This window comes from Sturnira hondurensis, unplaced genomic scaffold (assembly GCF_014824575.4).
Source record: "Sturnira hondurensis isolate 20B ecotype Veracruz unplaced genomic scaffold, ASM1482457v3 Scaffold0004257, whole genome shotgun sequence".
Taxonomy (NCBI): Eukaryota; Metazoa; Chordata; class Mammalia; order Chiroptera; family Phyllostomidae; genus Sturnira; species Sturnira hondurensis.
In genome coordinates, this window is record NW_028076888.1 from 4,302,964 (window position 1) to 4,320,137 (window position 17,174).

Sequence of the window (17,174 nt, forward strand, 5' to 3'; positions counted from 1 at the left end):
AAATTAAGAAAATCTCACTTATAATTACATTAAAAAGGGATAAAATTACCTAGGAATAAATTTAACCAAAGAGGTAAAAGATCTATACTCAGAAAACTATAAGAAACTGAAGGAAAAAAACTGAAGGATACAAATAAGTGGAAGGCTATACCATGCTCATGGACAGAATTAACGTTACTAAAATGCACATACCACCCAATGCAATCTACAGATTCAGTGCAATCCCTATAAAAATATCAATAACATTTTTTCACAGAGCTAGAACAAATAATCCTAAAATTTATATGGAACCACAGAAGACTTCAAATAGCCAAAGCAATCTTGAGAAAGAAGAACAAAGTTGGAGGTATCATGATACCTGATATCAAAACTATAGCCCTGGTTAGTATGGCTGAGAGGACTGGGTACCGGCCTGAGAGCTAAAGGGTTGCTGGTTCGATTCCAGTCAGGGCACGTGTCTGGGTTTTGGGCCAGGTCCCCGGTAGGGGGTGCTTGAGAGGCAACCATATATTGATGTTTCTCTCTCTCTCTCTTCCTCCCTCCCTTCCCCTCTCTCTAAAAATAAATAAATAAAATATTTAAAAAACTATCCTACACTGCTATAGTAATTAAAACAGCACAGTACTACCATTAAAACAGACACATAGATCAATGGAACAAAATACAGAGTCCAGAAATAAACCCATATTTATATGGCCAATTAATCTATGACAAAGGAGGCAAGAACATATAGTGGAGTAAAGACAGTATCTCCAATAAACAGTGTTGGGAAAGCTGGACAGACACGTGCAAAAGAATAAAACTGGATCACTTTCGCACACCCTATACAAAAATAAATTCACAATGGATTAACAGCTTAAATGTAAGACCCAAAACCATAAAACCCCTAAAAGAAATGTAGACAGTAAATTCTTTGACATTATTCTTAGTAATGTTTTTTTGGCTACATTTCCTCAGGCAAGGAAAACAAAGAGAAAATAAACAGATGGGACTTTATCAAACTAAAAAGGTTTTGCACAGCAAAAGAAAACATCAACAAAACAAAAAAGCAACCGAGAGACGACATTCACCAATGATACACCCTATAAAGGGTTAATGTCCAAAACAAATGAGGAACTCATACAACTTAACACCCAAAAGAAAATGTGATGGAAAAATTGGCAGAGGACTTGAACAGACATTTCTCTAAAGAGGACATAGAAATGGCCAATAGACGTATGGAAAGATGATCAACATCACAAATCAGGAAGATGCAAATTAAAACCACAATGTGATCACCTCACACCTGTCAGAATGGCTGTCATCAATAAATCAACCGAGAACAGGTGTTGACAAGGACGCAGAGAAAAGGGGATTCTCATGCACTATTGGTGGAGTGTAAATTGGTGCAGCCCTTATGGAAAACAGTATGGAGTTTCCTCCAAAAAACTAAAAATACAACTACCACATGCCCCCACAACTCCACTTCTGTTTTTTAAAAGGTTTTACTTATTATACTTTTTTAGACAGAGGGGAAGGGAGGGAGAAAGAGGTGGAGAGAAACAATGTGTGGTTGCTTCTTGCACGCCCCCTACTGGGGACGTGGCCCTCAACCCAGACACATGCCCTGACTGGTAGAATCGAACTGGCGACCCTTTGGTTCACAGGCTGGCCCTCAATCCACTAAGCCACACTAGCCAGGGCCGCTTCTGATTTTTTACCTGAAGAAACCTAAAGCACTAATTTAAAAAGCATATATGCACCCCTATGTTCACTGCAGCCTTATTTACAACAGCCGAGCCATGGAAGCAACCTCAGTGTCCACCGACAGACAAGCAGATAAAGAAGAGGTGGCACAGACATGCAATGGAATATTACTCAGCCATTAAAAAGAATGAAATCTTGCCATTTGCGACCACATGGATGGACCTAGAGGGGATTATGCTAAGTGGAATAAGCCAGAGAAAGACAAATACCATATGATCTCACTTGTATGTGGAATCTAAAGAACAAAATAAATGAATGAACAAAACAGAACAATCATAGACACAGAGAACAGACCAATGGTTGCCAGATGGAAGGGGAGGTTGGGGGCTGGGAGAAAGAGGTGAGGGGTGTAACATGCATGAATTGCCACATACAAGAAGTCACAGGGATGTAAAGTACAGCACAGGGAATAGAATCCATACTATTGTAATAACTATGAATGGTGTCAGATGGGCACTAGACTAGTCAAGGTGGTCATTTTGTAAGTTACATAACGTCTAATCACCTGTTGTACATCTGAACCTAATATAATACTGTACGTCAGCTGTCACTGAAAGTTTAAATAGGTAAATAAATTAACAGGAAGCACACCTACTATATCCGGGCGTGGGTGATTCACGCTCACCTGCTTTGCCTCCAAAGACTTCAGGCGCTTTCATCCTGAAGTCTCATGTTTTCCAGGTCAAGTACACAGGGAAAGTTGGGGTACCACCGCGGGTGCAAGGCTGGAGCCCCCAGTGACCAAGTGGGCAGGTAGGGCACGCACAGAGGGAATGACAGCACTCCCGCGGACACGAGGCCTGGAGGGTGCCCATGGCCCGTTCGGAAGGGCACACCAAGGTGGTCCCCAGGCCTAGGCTGGTGCTGGGAGGTCTCCAAGGGACTGCCTGCCATCATCCAGCGAATGGGGACGGACTGAGGGTGCAGGAGGAGCAAGGAGCAGCGCAGCCCAGAGACGGCTCTTCCCTCCCCCATGGCCCCCCAGCGCCCTCTACTGGCAAAGCTTAGCATCGCGCTCCCAGGGAGAAATCCTTCAGTTCTAAAGGGTGAATTGGGAGCTGAGAAGCAATCCATTAACAAGCACACTTTCTAAAAGCCAGCTCCCGTCCTCTGGTCTGTACTATTCCTTTCATAGCATCCTGGTCTCCCTTTGTGGATGTAACAACTTCTGGAACGTTCCTGTGGACACATCTGCATTTTTTTAAGTTCTCTTCTGCTCCTAGGTTTACCTGTAGTTCCTTGCTTCAGCTGTGGTAAGGTTTTGGCATATCGTTATTCTCTGGTTTCCCTTGAGGCCTGAAATCTTGACTGCCCATTCATATTCTTAAAAAACGACTATGCTGACTATTTCAGCAGCGAGCGGGGTTTCTTCTGCTGTGGTGCCCACGTGTCCTTTCCCTGACAGGTCTCCTCCCTGAGTAGGGGATCCGCCTGCGTGCTCTGGGTGGGGCGTGTGAGCTGGCCATCTTTACTTAGTGGCAGAGCGGCAGGAGCCCAGCAACAGGACGTGCTCCCAAGCACACAAGGAGGGCTTTATACTGGAGGGGTGGCACCACACGGCTACCCCTGGCTTTCAGCAGAGACCCCTTTGGTGTCTTTGGCCAGAAAAAATGGATTATTTTCACCAGGAGATAAAGACCCGGGATACCTGTTCAGACGGGTCAGTGACCATTATTACAGATTTCTAAAAATTTTATTTTCAAGACGAAATTACAAACTGAAATTCTGCATTTCACCCCCATCCTTGATTTTACTCGCCAGCTCTGAGCCCAGAGCCTCTCCTGGGACTTTGCGAACGAGCTACCCCTGCCTTGCTCCACAGCCCCCGTGGAGTGAATTCTGGGGTGAGCCTTCCTCCACTTGGTTCCACTTGTCACCATCCTTCCATCTGTTTTCTGCCTTCTAGGAATTGGTTGAAATCGCTCAGCTGCTGATGAACCTGGGCTTTTGTTGCCATTGTTTTTCCACGTCAAGGGTTTATGATTTTCTGGACTCCAGCAAATGTCCACTGTCTTGAGCTAGAACTGCTTCGTAAACTTTCTATTCATCTGTCTTGAGTCAATAACACAGTCTGGCAAGCAAATCAAGACTTTGCCAGCCCAACTATTTGAGTAAGAAGAATTTTTGTAAAAAAATCTTCATCAGAATCTCTTACTGAAATGCCCAGTTTGAATTTCATGCCAGTCACTGGATCTAACTAGTCAAAGAAAAAACAAAGCCCAGACCTGACCTAGTCGACAGCGGGGCTTGAAGGTCACCTGCCCCGTGGGGTGGGAGAGGCTTGGCTGTGGGGGCGCACACCTCAACCCTCAGTTAGGGGTGCAGACTGCTTACCCCGGAGTTGGGCGACCGTCTCTGGTGGGACGACGGGGCAGGCGACGCAGCGGGCACAGGTGTTGGTGGCTGACGTTGAACAGAACATGCCAGGCCGACATTCACAGACACGAGAGGAGTTCCACGTGCAAGGTGTCTTCTCCACAAGGTCATCTAAGGGACACAGGGAGAGGTCGTAAGGAAGGATGAGGGTTGGCAAAGGCATGGAATACACAGAACACCCTGGGGTGGGGGGGGGCACGGCGGGCAGAGATGCATTTCCCCGGGAGCAGACGCTCATTTCATTTTCCACTGAGCTGGTTTCTTGGCATGCTCAAATAACTATACGGAGTGAAAGAAGGCAGTCGGGAAAGGTGTACTTCCTCTACGATTCCATTTCCAGAAAATGTAGCGTATTACACAATAAAAGAAAGCAGCAGAACTGCCTGGAAATGGGGGCAGGGATGGGGGGGTGGGGGGAGGGATGATACGGAGGAAACGCTGGGGGTGACGGGTAGTTTATCACTTTGGCTGGGGCGGCGGTTTCACACATGCAAACATATTGCAAAACTCACGTGTTGCACACTTGAAACACGTGCTTTGTATTACATGCCCACTCTATTTCAGTGGCCTGTTAACGCAGAGGTCAGGGGTGAGTGGGCATGGGAATCAATGGACCGGGACTGACCACAACTCCATGGGTCTTTGAAACTGGGTGGCAGTCCTCCAGTGTCCCTGGTCCCCTCTTCTTCTCAACAGGTTTGGAACTTTCAGTGATAAAAAGTGTTTTCAACAAAATAAAATGTTGGAGGTGTTATCAAAGAAAAGGCATGGTAATGCCCTAACACACGTGCATGCCTACTTATGGGAAAACAATCATGGCGCCGCTGGGTGAGACCAAGTGATGCGCTCAGTGAGGACACGTCTCCTGGGCAGGATATGGAGAGACCCGGCATGATAAAGGGGAGGGGCTGTACAGCCTCTTCCTGCAACCTCCACAGTGCAAACTGGGGGCGGGGTGTGAAGGGGACTTGGGCAGTTTGTGCAGGGGGCAAAAGTGGGCTCAGCCATGAGTGAGCTGACTCGAGAGCATGACAGCTCGTAATAGAATTGTGTACGTGCAAAGCAAGGTTCCTGACACTCTACCTGATTCATTCCGTGTGACCTACTTCATTCCCACAACTTCTGAGATAGGAGTGGTATTATGCCCACTTTACAGATGAGGAAGCTGAGGTGCAGAGAAGCCTGCTGGAGTTTCTACGCTACCAAGTGGTAGAGCCAGGATTTGCACCCTGGCGCTTGGGCTCCAGAACCCATGCTCTTAGCCCCTCGGGTCTTCCAGCTGAGACCCCAGACATCTTGGCACTGAGACCAGCTGTCCTCACAATGTCCTGTCTGAATTCTGACCCACAGAATCCATGAGTTACAATGGGTGGGTTTTTTTCATTGCTCAGTTTTGAGAAAGTTTACTGCGCTGCCTTGGTTACTGGAACAGCGGCCCCTGGTGGCCGCAGCCTGTTCTTTCCTCTGTCTGGTCTCCCTCCAGTTGGGTCGAAGCTACTGCATGAAAGAAACCTGGGGCAAGGAGATGAAACTGCGCATTTCCGGGCAGCCTCTGTGAGTGGGCTGGGCCGCTAATAACCGTGGCTGCCCGAGCCCTGGGCCACTTCCCCTGCCCTGTGTGGCCCTCAGGGATGTGGTAGGGCTGGTGGTGGTGCTCTGGGGCTGTGGTGGACTTGCCATGGGGCAAACACCAGCAGGACATCAGCCTGCTGTGCACACAGCAGTCGCTGGCAGAGAGCTCGTCCAGAGCACGCCCTAAGGGGCAGCACAGTGGGGGAACCAGAGCTCAGAACCTGGTGGCAGACACCCTACGTTCCAACTCCAGCCCTGCCACCCTCGAGGGCTTGTGGCCTTTAGAAGTCCCTTGACTTTCCAAAGCCTCAGTTTCCTCTTCTGCAAAATGGGGACAATTGCAACCCATGCATGGTACAGTAGCGACAAGAAATGGTGAGACCCGTGTGGAACAGGGTGGTGATGAACAAGCGTTTCCTCGCTGGAGAGAGTGAGTGAGCGGAAAAGGGGTCACCGCCACCAGAAACCCACAGCCGTGAGTGGGAGTCACAAGACACTGACTACTCAAAACACAGAGAGCGAGCCAGGCTCCTGAGGGCTGAGCAGCCCAAACCCAAACTCAGGGCTTCCCTCCCCCAGACTCTAAGTCTGTCCTGCAAGACCCCTGCCCACAGTCCCTGGAAGGAACCCCTGGTGGGAAGACAGGCTCCTACCTCCAGAGCAGCTCACACAGGCAGTGCACCGGCCATCCCCATCCACGTAGTACTCGGGCTCGCACTTCTTCTGGCACTTGGTGGACCCTGGCGGGCACCACTGCGGTGGGGACAGCCCTGGGAAAAGAAGCAGAGACGGTCCAGGCCAGGCCACCTTGGAAGGGGCCTCACCCACCCAGTCACTGAAGGACCCCCAGCACCACGGCCAGCTCCCAAACTCCACAAGTGTCAGCTCCACCCCCCAGAGGGAGGGTCACAAGGCTCCTAGAGGGCAGGAATGTGGCTAAGGCCACAGAGGATAAGAGCACGGAGTGCCCCCTGCACTTTTGGTTCTACCACAGTCCACCGTATCCACTACGCCAGAGTCCCCTCCCCACATTCACTGCCACGCCACTGCCCCCCTCACAACTTTGGTAGCCACTTCCCCTCTGAGATCAGCACTGAGGCATGGATGCCCACTCTCCAACTTCTATTCAGCATGGTACAGGGATCCTGTACCATGCAATAAGGCAAGAGAAAGAAACAAAACCAGGAAGGTTTAGAAAGGAAGATATCAACCTGTTACAGACAGATGATACCACTTAGTACACAGAAAACCCCAAAGAATCTGCAGATACGTTATTCGAACTAATACGTGAATCAGCAAGGTGGCTGAACATAACATTATTATATCTGTATTGAATGTCTGCATATCTGGGTTGAGCCACATGAAACCACTGTTCTGATAGATCAAATACTGGCGATGTCACACGCTTCAAAAAGGGTTAGAACATGACATGTCAAAAAAGATACCATTTGCATTTTCATTGAAAATATCAAATACCTAGAAATCTAAGAAAAAGGTGCAAATATCTCCACACAGAAAACAACAAAGCATCATTGGGAGAATTTAAAGAGGCCTAAATAAACGCAGGGCTTGGCCACACACTTGACACTTTGGCAATGCGGGTTCTCTGCCAACTGGCCTGTGGATTCTGTGCAGCCCCAACCGAAACCCCAACAGGACACTTCATGGACTTGGAAGGGCCGATTCTCAGGTGGATGTGGAGAGGCAAGCTACTAGGATAACCAACATACTGTTGAAGACCAGAGTTGAAGAAGTCGCTCCACCACCCACAAAGACATTGAAAAAGGACGGTAATGAAGACAATGTGGGATTCGCACAGAACGGGCAAAAAGACCCACCATAGAGCAGAACAGGGTCCAGAATCATACCCACACACGCATGGACTTTCGATCCACAACAAAGCTGGCATGTGCACCATGGGGAAAGGGCAATTTACATGGCGAATGATGTTGGTTCAACTGGACATCCACACGGATGCTTTTAACGTGACCACTGCCTCGCACCGTGCACACGAGCCAAGGGAGCCGCCAACTCTAACCACGACACTCAGAACAGTGACCCAATAAGCAGTGACCCTGGACAGGAAGTGTAGGACGCCTCTGCAACTTCAGAGGAGGAAGGCTTACGGAGCAGAACACAAAAAGCACCAGTCAGACAGGAAACGACGCCTGGGTCTGCCTACATCCCAGTTACGAACACCCTTCCGTGGAGAGACCGTAAAGAGAACAAGAAGGCAGACCACAGGCTGGGAGAAGATATTTGAGTGCAACTACAGGGCAAAGGGCTCAATCCCCAGCAGTATAAGTCCTACAAATCAGTTTTGTAAGAATATCCCAAGAGAAATGAGAAAAAATACACTCACACAAACACTTGTTTTTCATTATTCATTGTAGCCAAGAAGTGGAAACAACCCAAATATCCAAAAACTGTTTGGAGAAGCAAAGGGTAATGTACCTATACGTGGAAGGCTATTCAACAATAAACAGGGGCAAACTGGGGGCCTGATCTGTTGCCATGGGAACCAGGAGGGCACCCAATTGACACCTGAACGGGCCGGACTGCTCAGTGGCAAGCCCAGCACCCACCGCAGTGTCTGGCGTGCAGGAGGCGCTCAGAACTCTGGCGAAATGAGCGAGCACTTCCGTTACATACTCTGGCCCTTGAAGCCTCAGTCTCTCTTCTCCCCGCACTGAGGGAGCCCACAGCTCAGAGCCTGCCCGCCGGGACCACCGCATACAAGTCACCCACTAATCAGACACTGTTGCTGTAAGAAATAGCCCATAGCTTCTCTGAAGAAATTACCTGGATCTGGACTGGGCTTCTCACCAGAGGAAAGAGAGTCGGGCGTCCTTGTCATTTCAGAATCATCTTTGGGGGTGAGGGGAGTGTCCCCTCCAAGAAGCGTGGTCTTGGCATCGGAGTCTGCAGAGGTCATGATGGGCTTGGCCTGGGGGGCGGCACCGCTGGGAAAAAAGCCAGAGATGGAACAGGCAGTTCTGCTGATGGGGAGGCCTGTGCTCGGGATGACCATTTCTGCAGAGAAGACGTCCCCAGGCCCTCTTGCCCGCAGTCTCAGGCAGGCCCCTTGTCGGGGAGCAAGGGCTGTTTTCTAGGCCTTCTGGGTCTCCCGTGCAATCAGGGCAGGCTGGGCACACAGTAGGGCTTCACGTGATTTGTGGGCTTGGCAGAGAGGCACCCTGGACCCATGACACCCTGTGCTGAACCCCCTTGCACCCCCGACCCCAGCTATGGCCCGGGCATCCTGTGGAGAGAGACCGCCCCGCACTAAGGTCAACCGCATGGGGGCAGGTCAGAGTCACCTGGCGGGCGCCTTGCAGTCCTCTGGGCTGGTGCCGCAGTCAGGGCTGGCCCCTGGGGGAAGCGGCTCACAGACGGTGTCCCTCTCTGCTGTGCCTGCAGGGGGACACAATGCTTTCAGGCTTGGTCTCAAGGGGTCCGAAGACTCCAGGGGTTTGGCAAACATGGTGGCCATCTAGTGTTTACACCTGCCCAGCATCCATCCCCCTTGGTATGAAGCGCCCCAGTTTTCTCTGGAGAAATCACTCTCCCCTAACCCAGTATCTGTTTCTTGGGGCTAGACTGACCCCCTTCCCTTCCAGAAGGAGGCATGGGACTAGGCTGGACCAATCAAATTATTCCATTCCTCTGGCCATGATGGACTGGCTCAGGAATGGGCACACGATCCAAGCCACAACTATGAGATGCAATTTCAAGGTTTTGTTATTGGTTGTTGGAAACGGAGGAAGGAGAAGCTGCCTTCCCGTTGGGGTTGGGTGGGAAGCAAGCCCGGAGCTGCCAGTAGGTATCTCACAGACATCTAAAACATAGGCAGGTACAGATGAGAGATAGGAAAAGAGAGCTCCTGGATCCAGCTATGCCTGAAGCTATCCATGGCTATGCCCATACTTTTTAGTTACAGGAGCCAAAAAAATTGAGATTTTGTTACTTGCAACCCAAAGAGTCCTACAGGCTACACTGGGTAGAAGCAGAGTGGAGAGGAAAACACACAGCACTTGCCATCAGTGGGCCTGAGTCTGCCGCCATCTCTGTCATGTCGAAGCTATGCCATGCAAGTCAAATGATTATAACAATAATACAGGTTTCGCAAGGCTGTCGTCACAATGAACAGAGAGGGTGCCTAACGTGCCTGTCACACAGTGCAACCTACGGCAAATGCCCAGAAAACAGTTTCCTTTTCCTCATCTGGACGCTTGTCCCATCACTTAGAAGTGACCCACATGTGTGGGATAGGATCTGAAGGTTTCAGAGGAGGCAGGTGTGAACGAGGCTGACTTATCTTGTATATCTACAGTGCGGTGGGGTGACAACACCCAGATCGGGGTGACATTCAAACCCTAGCTCAGACATTCTCTGCTGTGTGGCCCTGAGCAGTTTGCCTGCCCTCTCTGGACCCAGCTTCCTCACTTGTGAGACGGAGCTAATGCACCTGCTCTAAGGGGTTCCGTGAGTCTCAGGAATGAGAGCCAAGGCGAGCTCTCAGCGTCGGGCTCAGCTGGCAGCTGAAGGGACAGCAGAACCTGCTTTCCACTTTACACAGTTGGAGAGACCGAGGCCCTAAGAGGTTCCCCATGAGAGAGACCACAGCAGAATCTAGAAGGGAGCCAGGGTTTGGTAGCCAAAGGTTGGCCCGCTTCCAAAGCGGCGCTGGCCAATAGAAATATGATGTGAATCAGCACTAGCCAGTGTGACTCAGTGGACTGAGTGAACCAAAGGGCTGCCGGTTCAATTCCCAGTCAGGGCACATGCCTGGGTTATGGGCCAGGTTCTTAGTAGGGGGCACGGGAGAGGCAACTGATTGATGTTTCTCTCCCTTCCCCTCTGTCAAAAAATAGAAATAAATAAATAAGTAACAGAAATACAATGTGAATCACACAGGCCATTTTAAATTTCTAGTAGCCACATTTTTTTAAAAAGTAAAAAGAAACATGTGAAATTAATTTAAATAATATATTCATCTAACCCAATAGATCTAAAATACCACGTCAGCAGGTAATTGGTATAAAGAATAATTAATGAGGTGTTTTCCATTTTTTCATGCTAAGCACTTGAAATCCAGTGCATAGTCTGCCCTGGCAGCGTTTCTCAATGTCACTGGACACACTGTAAGTACGCAGTGGCCCCGTGTGGCCAGCACCGGTGGTCCCAACTTGCACGGGCGGGGGGGGGGNTTCTAGTAGCCACATTTTTTTAAAAAGTAAAAAGAAACATGTGAAATTAATTTAAATAATATATTCATCTAACCCAATAGATCTAAAATACCACGTCAGCAGGTAATTGATATAAAGAATAATTAATGAGGTGTTTTCCATTTTTTCATGCTAAGCACTTGAAATCCAGTGCATAGTCTGCCCTGGCAGCGTTTCTCAATGCCACTGGACACACTGTAAGTACGCAGTGGCCCCGTGTGGCCAGCACCGGTGGTCCCAACTTGCCCAGGGGCTGCAGGGGCCGCAAAGAGCTGACTCTGGCGCCCTTGTGTGGCCATCACAGGAAAACCTCGGAGAGAACCAAACCAGGCCCAGCTGGTCCACATGCTGTTGTCAGAACCACCGAACTCAAGGCATTTGACAGATGGGGAGACTGAGGCCCGCAGAGGATGGGAACGCACCCCACAGATGCAGAACTATACTAAACCCGCAGGTATCTGATGCCCAGTCCAGAGCACTTTCCATTCCCCCACCCGGCCCCTGCTCGCGGGTGGCGGCTTCTGCGTGTCCCGTAGCAGAGCGCTCTGGGCGATCCAGCTCAAGGCTGCGTAGGAGCTAACCAAGAGAACGGTGAGGGATTGGGGTCCCCAACAGAGGTGTGCAAAGGCCTGGGAGGAGGGAGAGCGCTGCCCCTCATGGAACTGAAAGCAGACAGACAGGAGGGCCCCCTATAGGGAGGGGCTGGCGCTGGAAGCTGAGGGCCGAGGGGCCGCACCACGGAGATTCGAGTGAAGGATGTCGTCCTCAAGACTCTGCTTCTGGCTGTGACCTGCGCGGCGCAGTGGGCTGAGCGTCATCCCGCAAAGTGTAAGGTCACCAGTTTGATTCCCAGTCAGGGCACAGGCCTGGGTTACCAGTTCAGTCCCTGGCCAGGGTGCATATGAGAGGCAACCAAGCAATGTTTCTCTCCCTCTCTTTGTCCCTCCCTACTCCTCTCTCTAAAAATAAATAAATAAAATCGTTACAAAAGGAAAATGGAGTGGATGCACTTGCCCCCCACTACTCCCACTGGGCACGGCGAAGGCTCTGAAACACGGAAAGGAAGAGGCAGAGAGGCGAGGGGTGGTGAGGCCCCTGGGTACTCTCTTGGCTTTGCATATCCCAGACCGTGAACCCAGTAACCAGCAACCCAGAAATGCCACAGTTACACGGGCTTAAAAAAAGCCCCTAAAAAAACCTGTTCTTTTATCAAAGGATCACATCCTTATCGTTAGAGTAAAGGAAGATGCTAAGTGTTTTAGGCAGGTTTGTGTGAGAGAGAAAGACACGCACACACACAATCTGATTGGTTTTGTCCCGGAGATTCTGGCTATCTGCCACTGGGGAGACCCTGGGGGTGGGGGCAGGGGAGAGAATAGGAGCTGAGCTGGCTGGCAGGGAAGAGAGGGAGGGAAGGAGGATGTGGAAGGGAGGGTAGGCTGGGGACTTTAGAAAAGGACCAGGTCATGAGCACTGTCCTCCCCAGCAGACGTGGCTCCCTCTGATGGCCCCCTGCCCCCACCCCGTGTGTCCTGTGTGGCTGTGGCACCTCTTCTGGGCTGTGGTCCAAAGCCCATCTGCGCCCACACCTCCCTTCTGAAAGGTCTCGATGCCACCCACCCGGGACCTGTAGCCCTTCTCTGCCCTCTGACCACTGGCCCTCCTCATACTATCAGAAAACGAGAAGCCCAAAGAATATGAGGAACTCACTTGAGGTCACACAGCAAGTTGGAAAAGAAAGCCAAGTCTTGGGCTTGAGCCTGGTACCCAACCTCCTGCTGGTCTAACTCCCAAGGCCTCGGTTGTAAAACAGGGAAACCAGCCCTAAACCCCCAGGAATCTCCCAGGACAGACACTTGAGGTTTCTTTCCTGTTTATCAGGCATCCGAGAACTTGTGCCCAGAGTCCCAAACTGTCCCAAGACCTCTTCTAGCCAGGCCTGGGCCTTGGGCCACCAGGGTCTCTCTGAGCCCGGGACCCAGGTGAGCGCCAGGGGCAGCAGGGGGGTGTGGGGCACCATGGCCCCATCGTGAAAGGAGAAGTGATCCGTCCCACGGAAGGAGGATACGGGAGGCGGGAAGTCGCCTGGGCGTCGGTGGGGAGGGCGCAGGCCCGGGAGTCGGGGCACCTACCTGGGGACTTGATAGCTGTCCCTGCGGGGCAGGCAGAGTGGGGGGAGCAGCGGGCACACGAGTTGGTGGCTGTGGTGCTGCAGAACATGCCGGGCTGGCACTCACAGACGCGGGGCGAGCTCTCCGAGCACGGCTTCCTCTCCACGAGGTCGTCTGAGGGACACAGAGAAGGGTCACAGAGGACAGAAGGGGGTCTGGAGAAGGGATCCCAGGACCCCCCCAGGGACAGTCCAGCACGGGAGGGTGTGCTGCCGTGGTCTTCCACTGGGCAGGGCAGCTGGCACGCTCAGCCCTTTCCAGAGTGTTCCTGAGATGAGGGCAAGACGGCAGGCGGGGTCCATGAGGCAGCGTCCACGAGGCAGCCCGCACCTCCCAGCCCACATCCCTGCAGATCACTAAATTGGTATTAAAAATAAACGAACACCCCCATTTTTAAATGGGCAAACAAGACATGGAGGGTCACTGAACACATATTTCTCAGTGAAAGAAACCCACCCGAAGAGACTATACATACTGTGATTCCAGCTCCGTCACACCCTGGAAAAGGCAAAACTATGGAGACGGTAAAAAGATGAGTGGCTGCCAGGGTCCAGCGGTCAAGGGTGGGGGCAAGAACAGGCAGAGCACAGGGGACTGTTAGGGCGTGGAGACGCTCCCGGGCGATGCTGCCACGGTGGAGTCTCGACGTGACACACGTGCCCCGAACCACAGAACTGCAAGCGCAGAGTGAGCCTTAGAGTGTGGCCTCTGCACTTTAGTTAACAGGGCGCCGGTACCGGCTCACCAGCTGTAACAACGTGCCTCACCAATGGGGGCTGTTAATACCGGGAGAAGCTGTGGCGCGTGGTGGAGAGCAGGGGCACATGGGAACTCTCGGGACTTCCTGCTCCATCTTTCTAAAAGTCAAAAACTGTTCTTTAAAAAAGGTCTACTAGGTTTGTTTGTTTTCTTTGAACAAGCCAAGGATTGGAGGAAATTCTTCTCCAGCGGAGACATATCGATGGCCAGTCCGCACAGGCAAAGATGCTCAGCGCCACTAGTCATCATGGAAACGCAAACCAAAACCACAGTGAGACACCACTTCACATCCATCAGGATGGCAAGAAGCAAAGAGACGGGTGGTGGGGAGGATGTGGAGAGACCAGATGCTCCCACAGTGCCGGAGGGAACACTGTTTCCGCTGCGCCGTGGGAACCAGCCTGACAGCAGCCCCTCCAGGGGCTGGACGCAGATGTTCCTACAGGAATTCCACTCTCACACATCTACCCAAGAGAACTGAACATGTGTGTCCACACACACACTCATGCGAGAATGACCACAGCAGCTCGATTTACGACAGCCAAAAAGTAGGAATAACCCCAGTGCCCAGCACACTGGAAACACGATGCAGTCAGTGTATCTATGCAATGATCGTATCTATGCGATGATCCCATGGAGCTACTGAAAGCGACGAAGCACTGAGACCTGTTGCAACGTGGACGAATCTTGGAAACACTGTGCAAAGCAAAGGAAGCCAGGCACTGAAAACCATGTAGTGCACGGCTCCATTTCCATGGAGTGTCCAGAGTAGGCAAGTCTGTAGAGAGAGAAGTGGGCGGGGTGGGATGAGAGGCAGAAAGAATTGGGAGGTAAGGGGCTTCCTCGGCGGGGAGGTGGAGATGTTCTGGAATTGGGCAGCAGTGGGGGGTGCACATGGTGAGTACAATAAAATCACTGCATCGTACACTCTTCAAACGGTGAATTTTACAAATTAAATGTGTCGCAATATTTCAATTAAGTTAACAATAAAATGCTAAGTATTAGGAAGTCTGCCCATGAGGTCAAGGTATGCAAACTCAGCTTATCGTTACTGAAAGGTAACTAAATGTCGTTACACAATGCAGTATCAACAACTATGCATTTGCCACTGAGGTAACTGATTATTATTCATCTTATAATAATTATGTGCTAAACCTAGGGGCAGAAAAGACACAAATGAAGAACTTGTACTTTTTTCTATCAGTAATTTCTGGGAGTTCTTAACTGTAGAGAATACAAGCACGTCACACTAGTAATTGACTAGTTCCTGTACATGCTTTGCAGTCTGACCGTCTTTTGAAATCTCATAGTCTGTTTGGTTTTGTGGTGATCTCAGAATTTGCTGAATTAAGCAGTAAGCACCTAAAAATGCCAAACAGTGGAATCAGCATTTCCACCAGAATCGTTAAATACATTATGGAAATTTTTTTAAACGGTGAATTTTATCTCAAATAGAAAAAAGTCACTGGTAAAAGTGAATGAATGCAAGCACCCCTTGACAACAAACAGAAGGACAACTAGAGTTCATGGAGTTGACCTTGAAGTATACAAGGGTGGGCAAAAGTAGGTGTACAGTTGTTCATATGAAAAATGATACAATAACCAATCAGTAACATTACAAGCACAAACTGTGTTCTGCATTCTCACAACTTGCAAACCTACTTTTGCCTATCCCATGTGTATGTAAAGTCCACGCCAGTTTCCCCAGAATGAAGGCAGAACGCAAGCTGCAGATAGAAAAGATGTACCAGCCCTGGCTGATACAGCTCAGCAGTTTGAGCGAAGGCCTGTGAACCAAAGAGTTGCTGGTTCGATTCCCAGTCAGGGCACGTGCCTGGGTAGCAGGCCAGGTCAAGGCCAGGTCCCCAGTAGGAGGCATGTGAGAGTCAACCACACATTGTTATTTCTCTCCCTCCCTTTCTCCTTCCCTTCTCTTCTCTCTAAAAATAATAAAAATCTTTAAAAAATGTTTTAAAAAAAAATAAATGAGGTGAAGAAACATTAATTTAAAAAAGAAAGAAAGAAAGGCTGTACCAGATTCCAGGAAGAGTTGTTTCCAAGCAATTAACATCAAAGCCTATTCCGGTTACATTCTTTGATCCTTAAGGATAAAGAAAGTATTATTCTTGCAGTCACCTACAAAGAGCAAAGAGCAAGGGTGACAGCGGACCCCTGTGCAGCGACATTAATCACAAGAAGACAGTGAGCCAACACCCACAGAGTTCTAGAGAAAACACGTCCCAGGAAAACACTCTGCCTCCCAAGTCGTCCTTCACGCATCACGCAGGCAACAAATGTTCTCAGACGGGAAAGAAATGGAGGAAGGCGCAAGCCAGGTCCTTCCGGGAAAACCCTCATGCCCATGAAATCGAGCAATAAATCAAAATGAAAAATTCAGGGACAGAGAAGCGTGGGAACTGCACTCATAGTGTGCAAGGGCCACACTTAGAGAGTAGAGCACAGCTGTCACGCCGAGGGACTCGGGGTCAGAGGACAGAACAGGACCCACAGGCTAGGGCAAGGTAAAAACAGGGAAGCAATGAAAGCCAGGAAGAGGCTGGGGAGGTTGGCCAGCTGATTCCTTCATTTTTCACTACAAAGAGTCAAGTGGAATATGAATTTATCACAAGACATCGCTGTTCCTTAACTGATTCCTAACCATGTCATGATTTTCATAACCTCTTTTCTTAATTTTAGGAGGTTTTGTTAGGAACTGTTATCTCTTTTGATAGTTTAGGTTCTTCCCTTCAGCTTCTTCTTCCTCCAATACATCTGAATGGAACTAAATGGAATCATTTTAATGCCGTAGGGAGTATGATCCTATCCTCTTAAAAAACTCCTTCTTTGCCCTGGCTGGTGTGGCTCAGTGATTGAACACCGGCCCGCCAAACTGAAAGGCTGTGGATTCCCAGTCAGGGCACAGGCCTGGGTTGCAGGCCAGGTCCCCAGTTGGGAGTGAGAGGCAGCTGACTGTCTCTCCCTCTCTATCTTTCTCTCCCTCCCTTCTCCTCTCTAAAAATAAATAAAATCATTTTTTAAAATTCCTTCTTTCTATGTGTGTGTCGTCTGTCTACTGACCCACCCACTCTCTCTAAAGAGAGGTGCAGGGAAGCGTCCAATACCCAGTGATGGGGGAGGGGGCAGGACTGGCTTGCTTCCTTACAAGACTCTATCGGTTGAATTTTTAGTAGTGAACACAGGTACCGCTCACTCAATAAAATGCAGCCCTTCATTTTAAAACACTAAAGCTATATCCGAGAAATGCTAACATAAATACAGAACAGCAATCAAGTAAAAACGGAATGAAGACAAACACACCACA

At 49.9% G+C, this 17,174-nt stretch overlaps 1 protein-coding gene across 1 annotated transcript in view; it reads right to left on the bottom strand.

The window, feature by feature from the left end:
- TNFRSF8 (TNF receptor superfamily member 8) overlaps positions 1 to 17,174 on the bottom strand; it is a 52,607-nt gene that overhangs the window by 17,181 nt on the left and 18,252 nt on the right. Inside the window, exons 4-8 of the mRNA XM_037045204.1 lie at positions 13,055 to 13,207; positions 9,015 to 9,108; positions 8,497 to 8,657; positions 6,348 to 6,464; positions 4,081 to 4,233 (exon numbers count right to left, since the gene is read on the bottom strand). Of these exons, the coding sequence (XP_036901099.1) occupies positions 4,081 to 4,233; positions 6,348 to 6,464; positions 8,497 to 8,657; positions 9,015 to 9,108; positions 13,055 to 13,207 (678 nt within the window). The remainder of the gene's footprint in view (positions 1 to 4,080; positions 4,234 to 6,347; positions 6,465 to 8,496; positions 8,658 to 9,014; positions 9,109 to 13,054; positions 13,208 to 17,174) is intronic.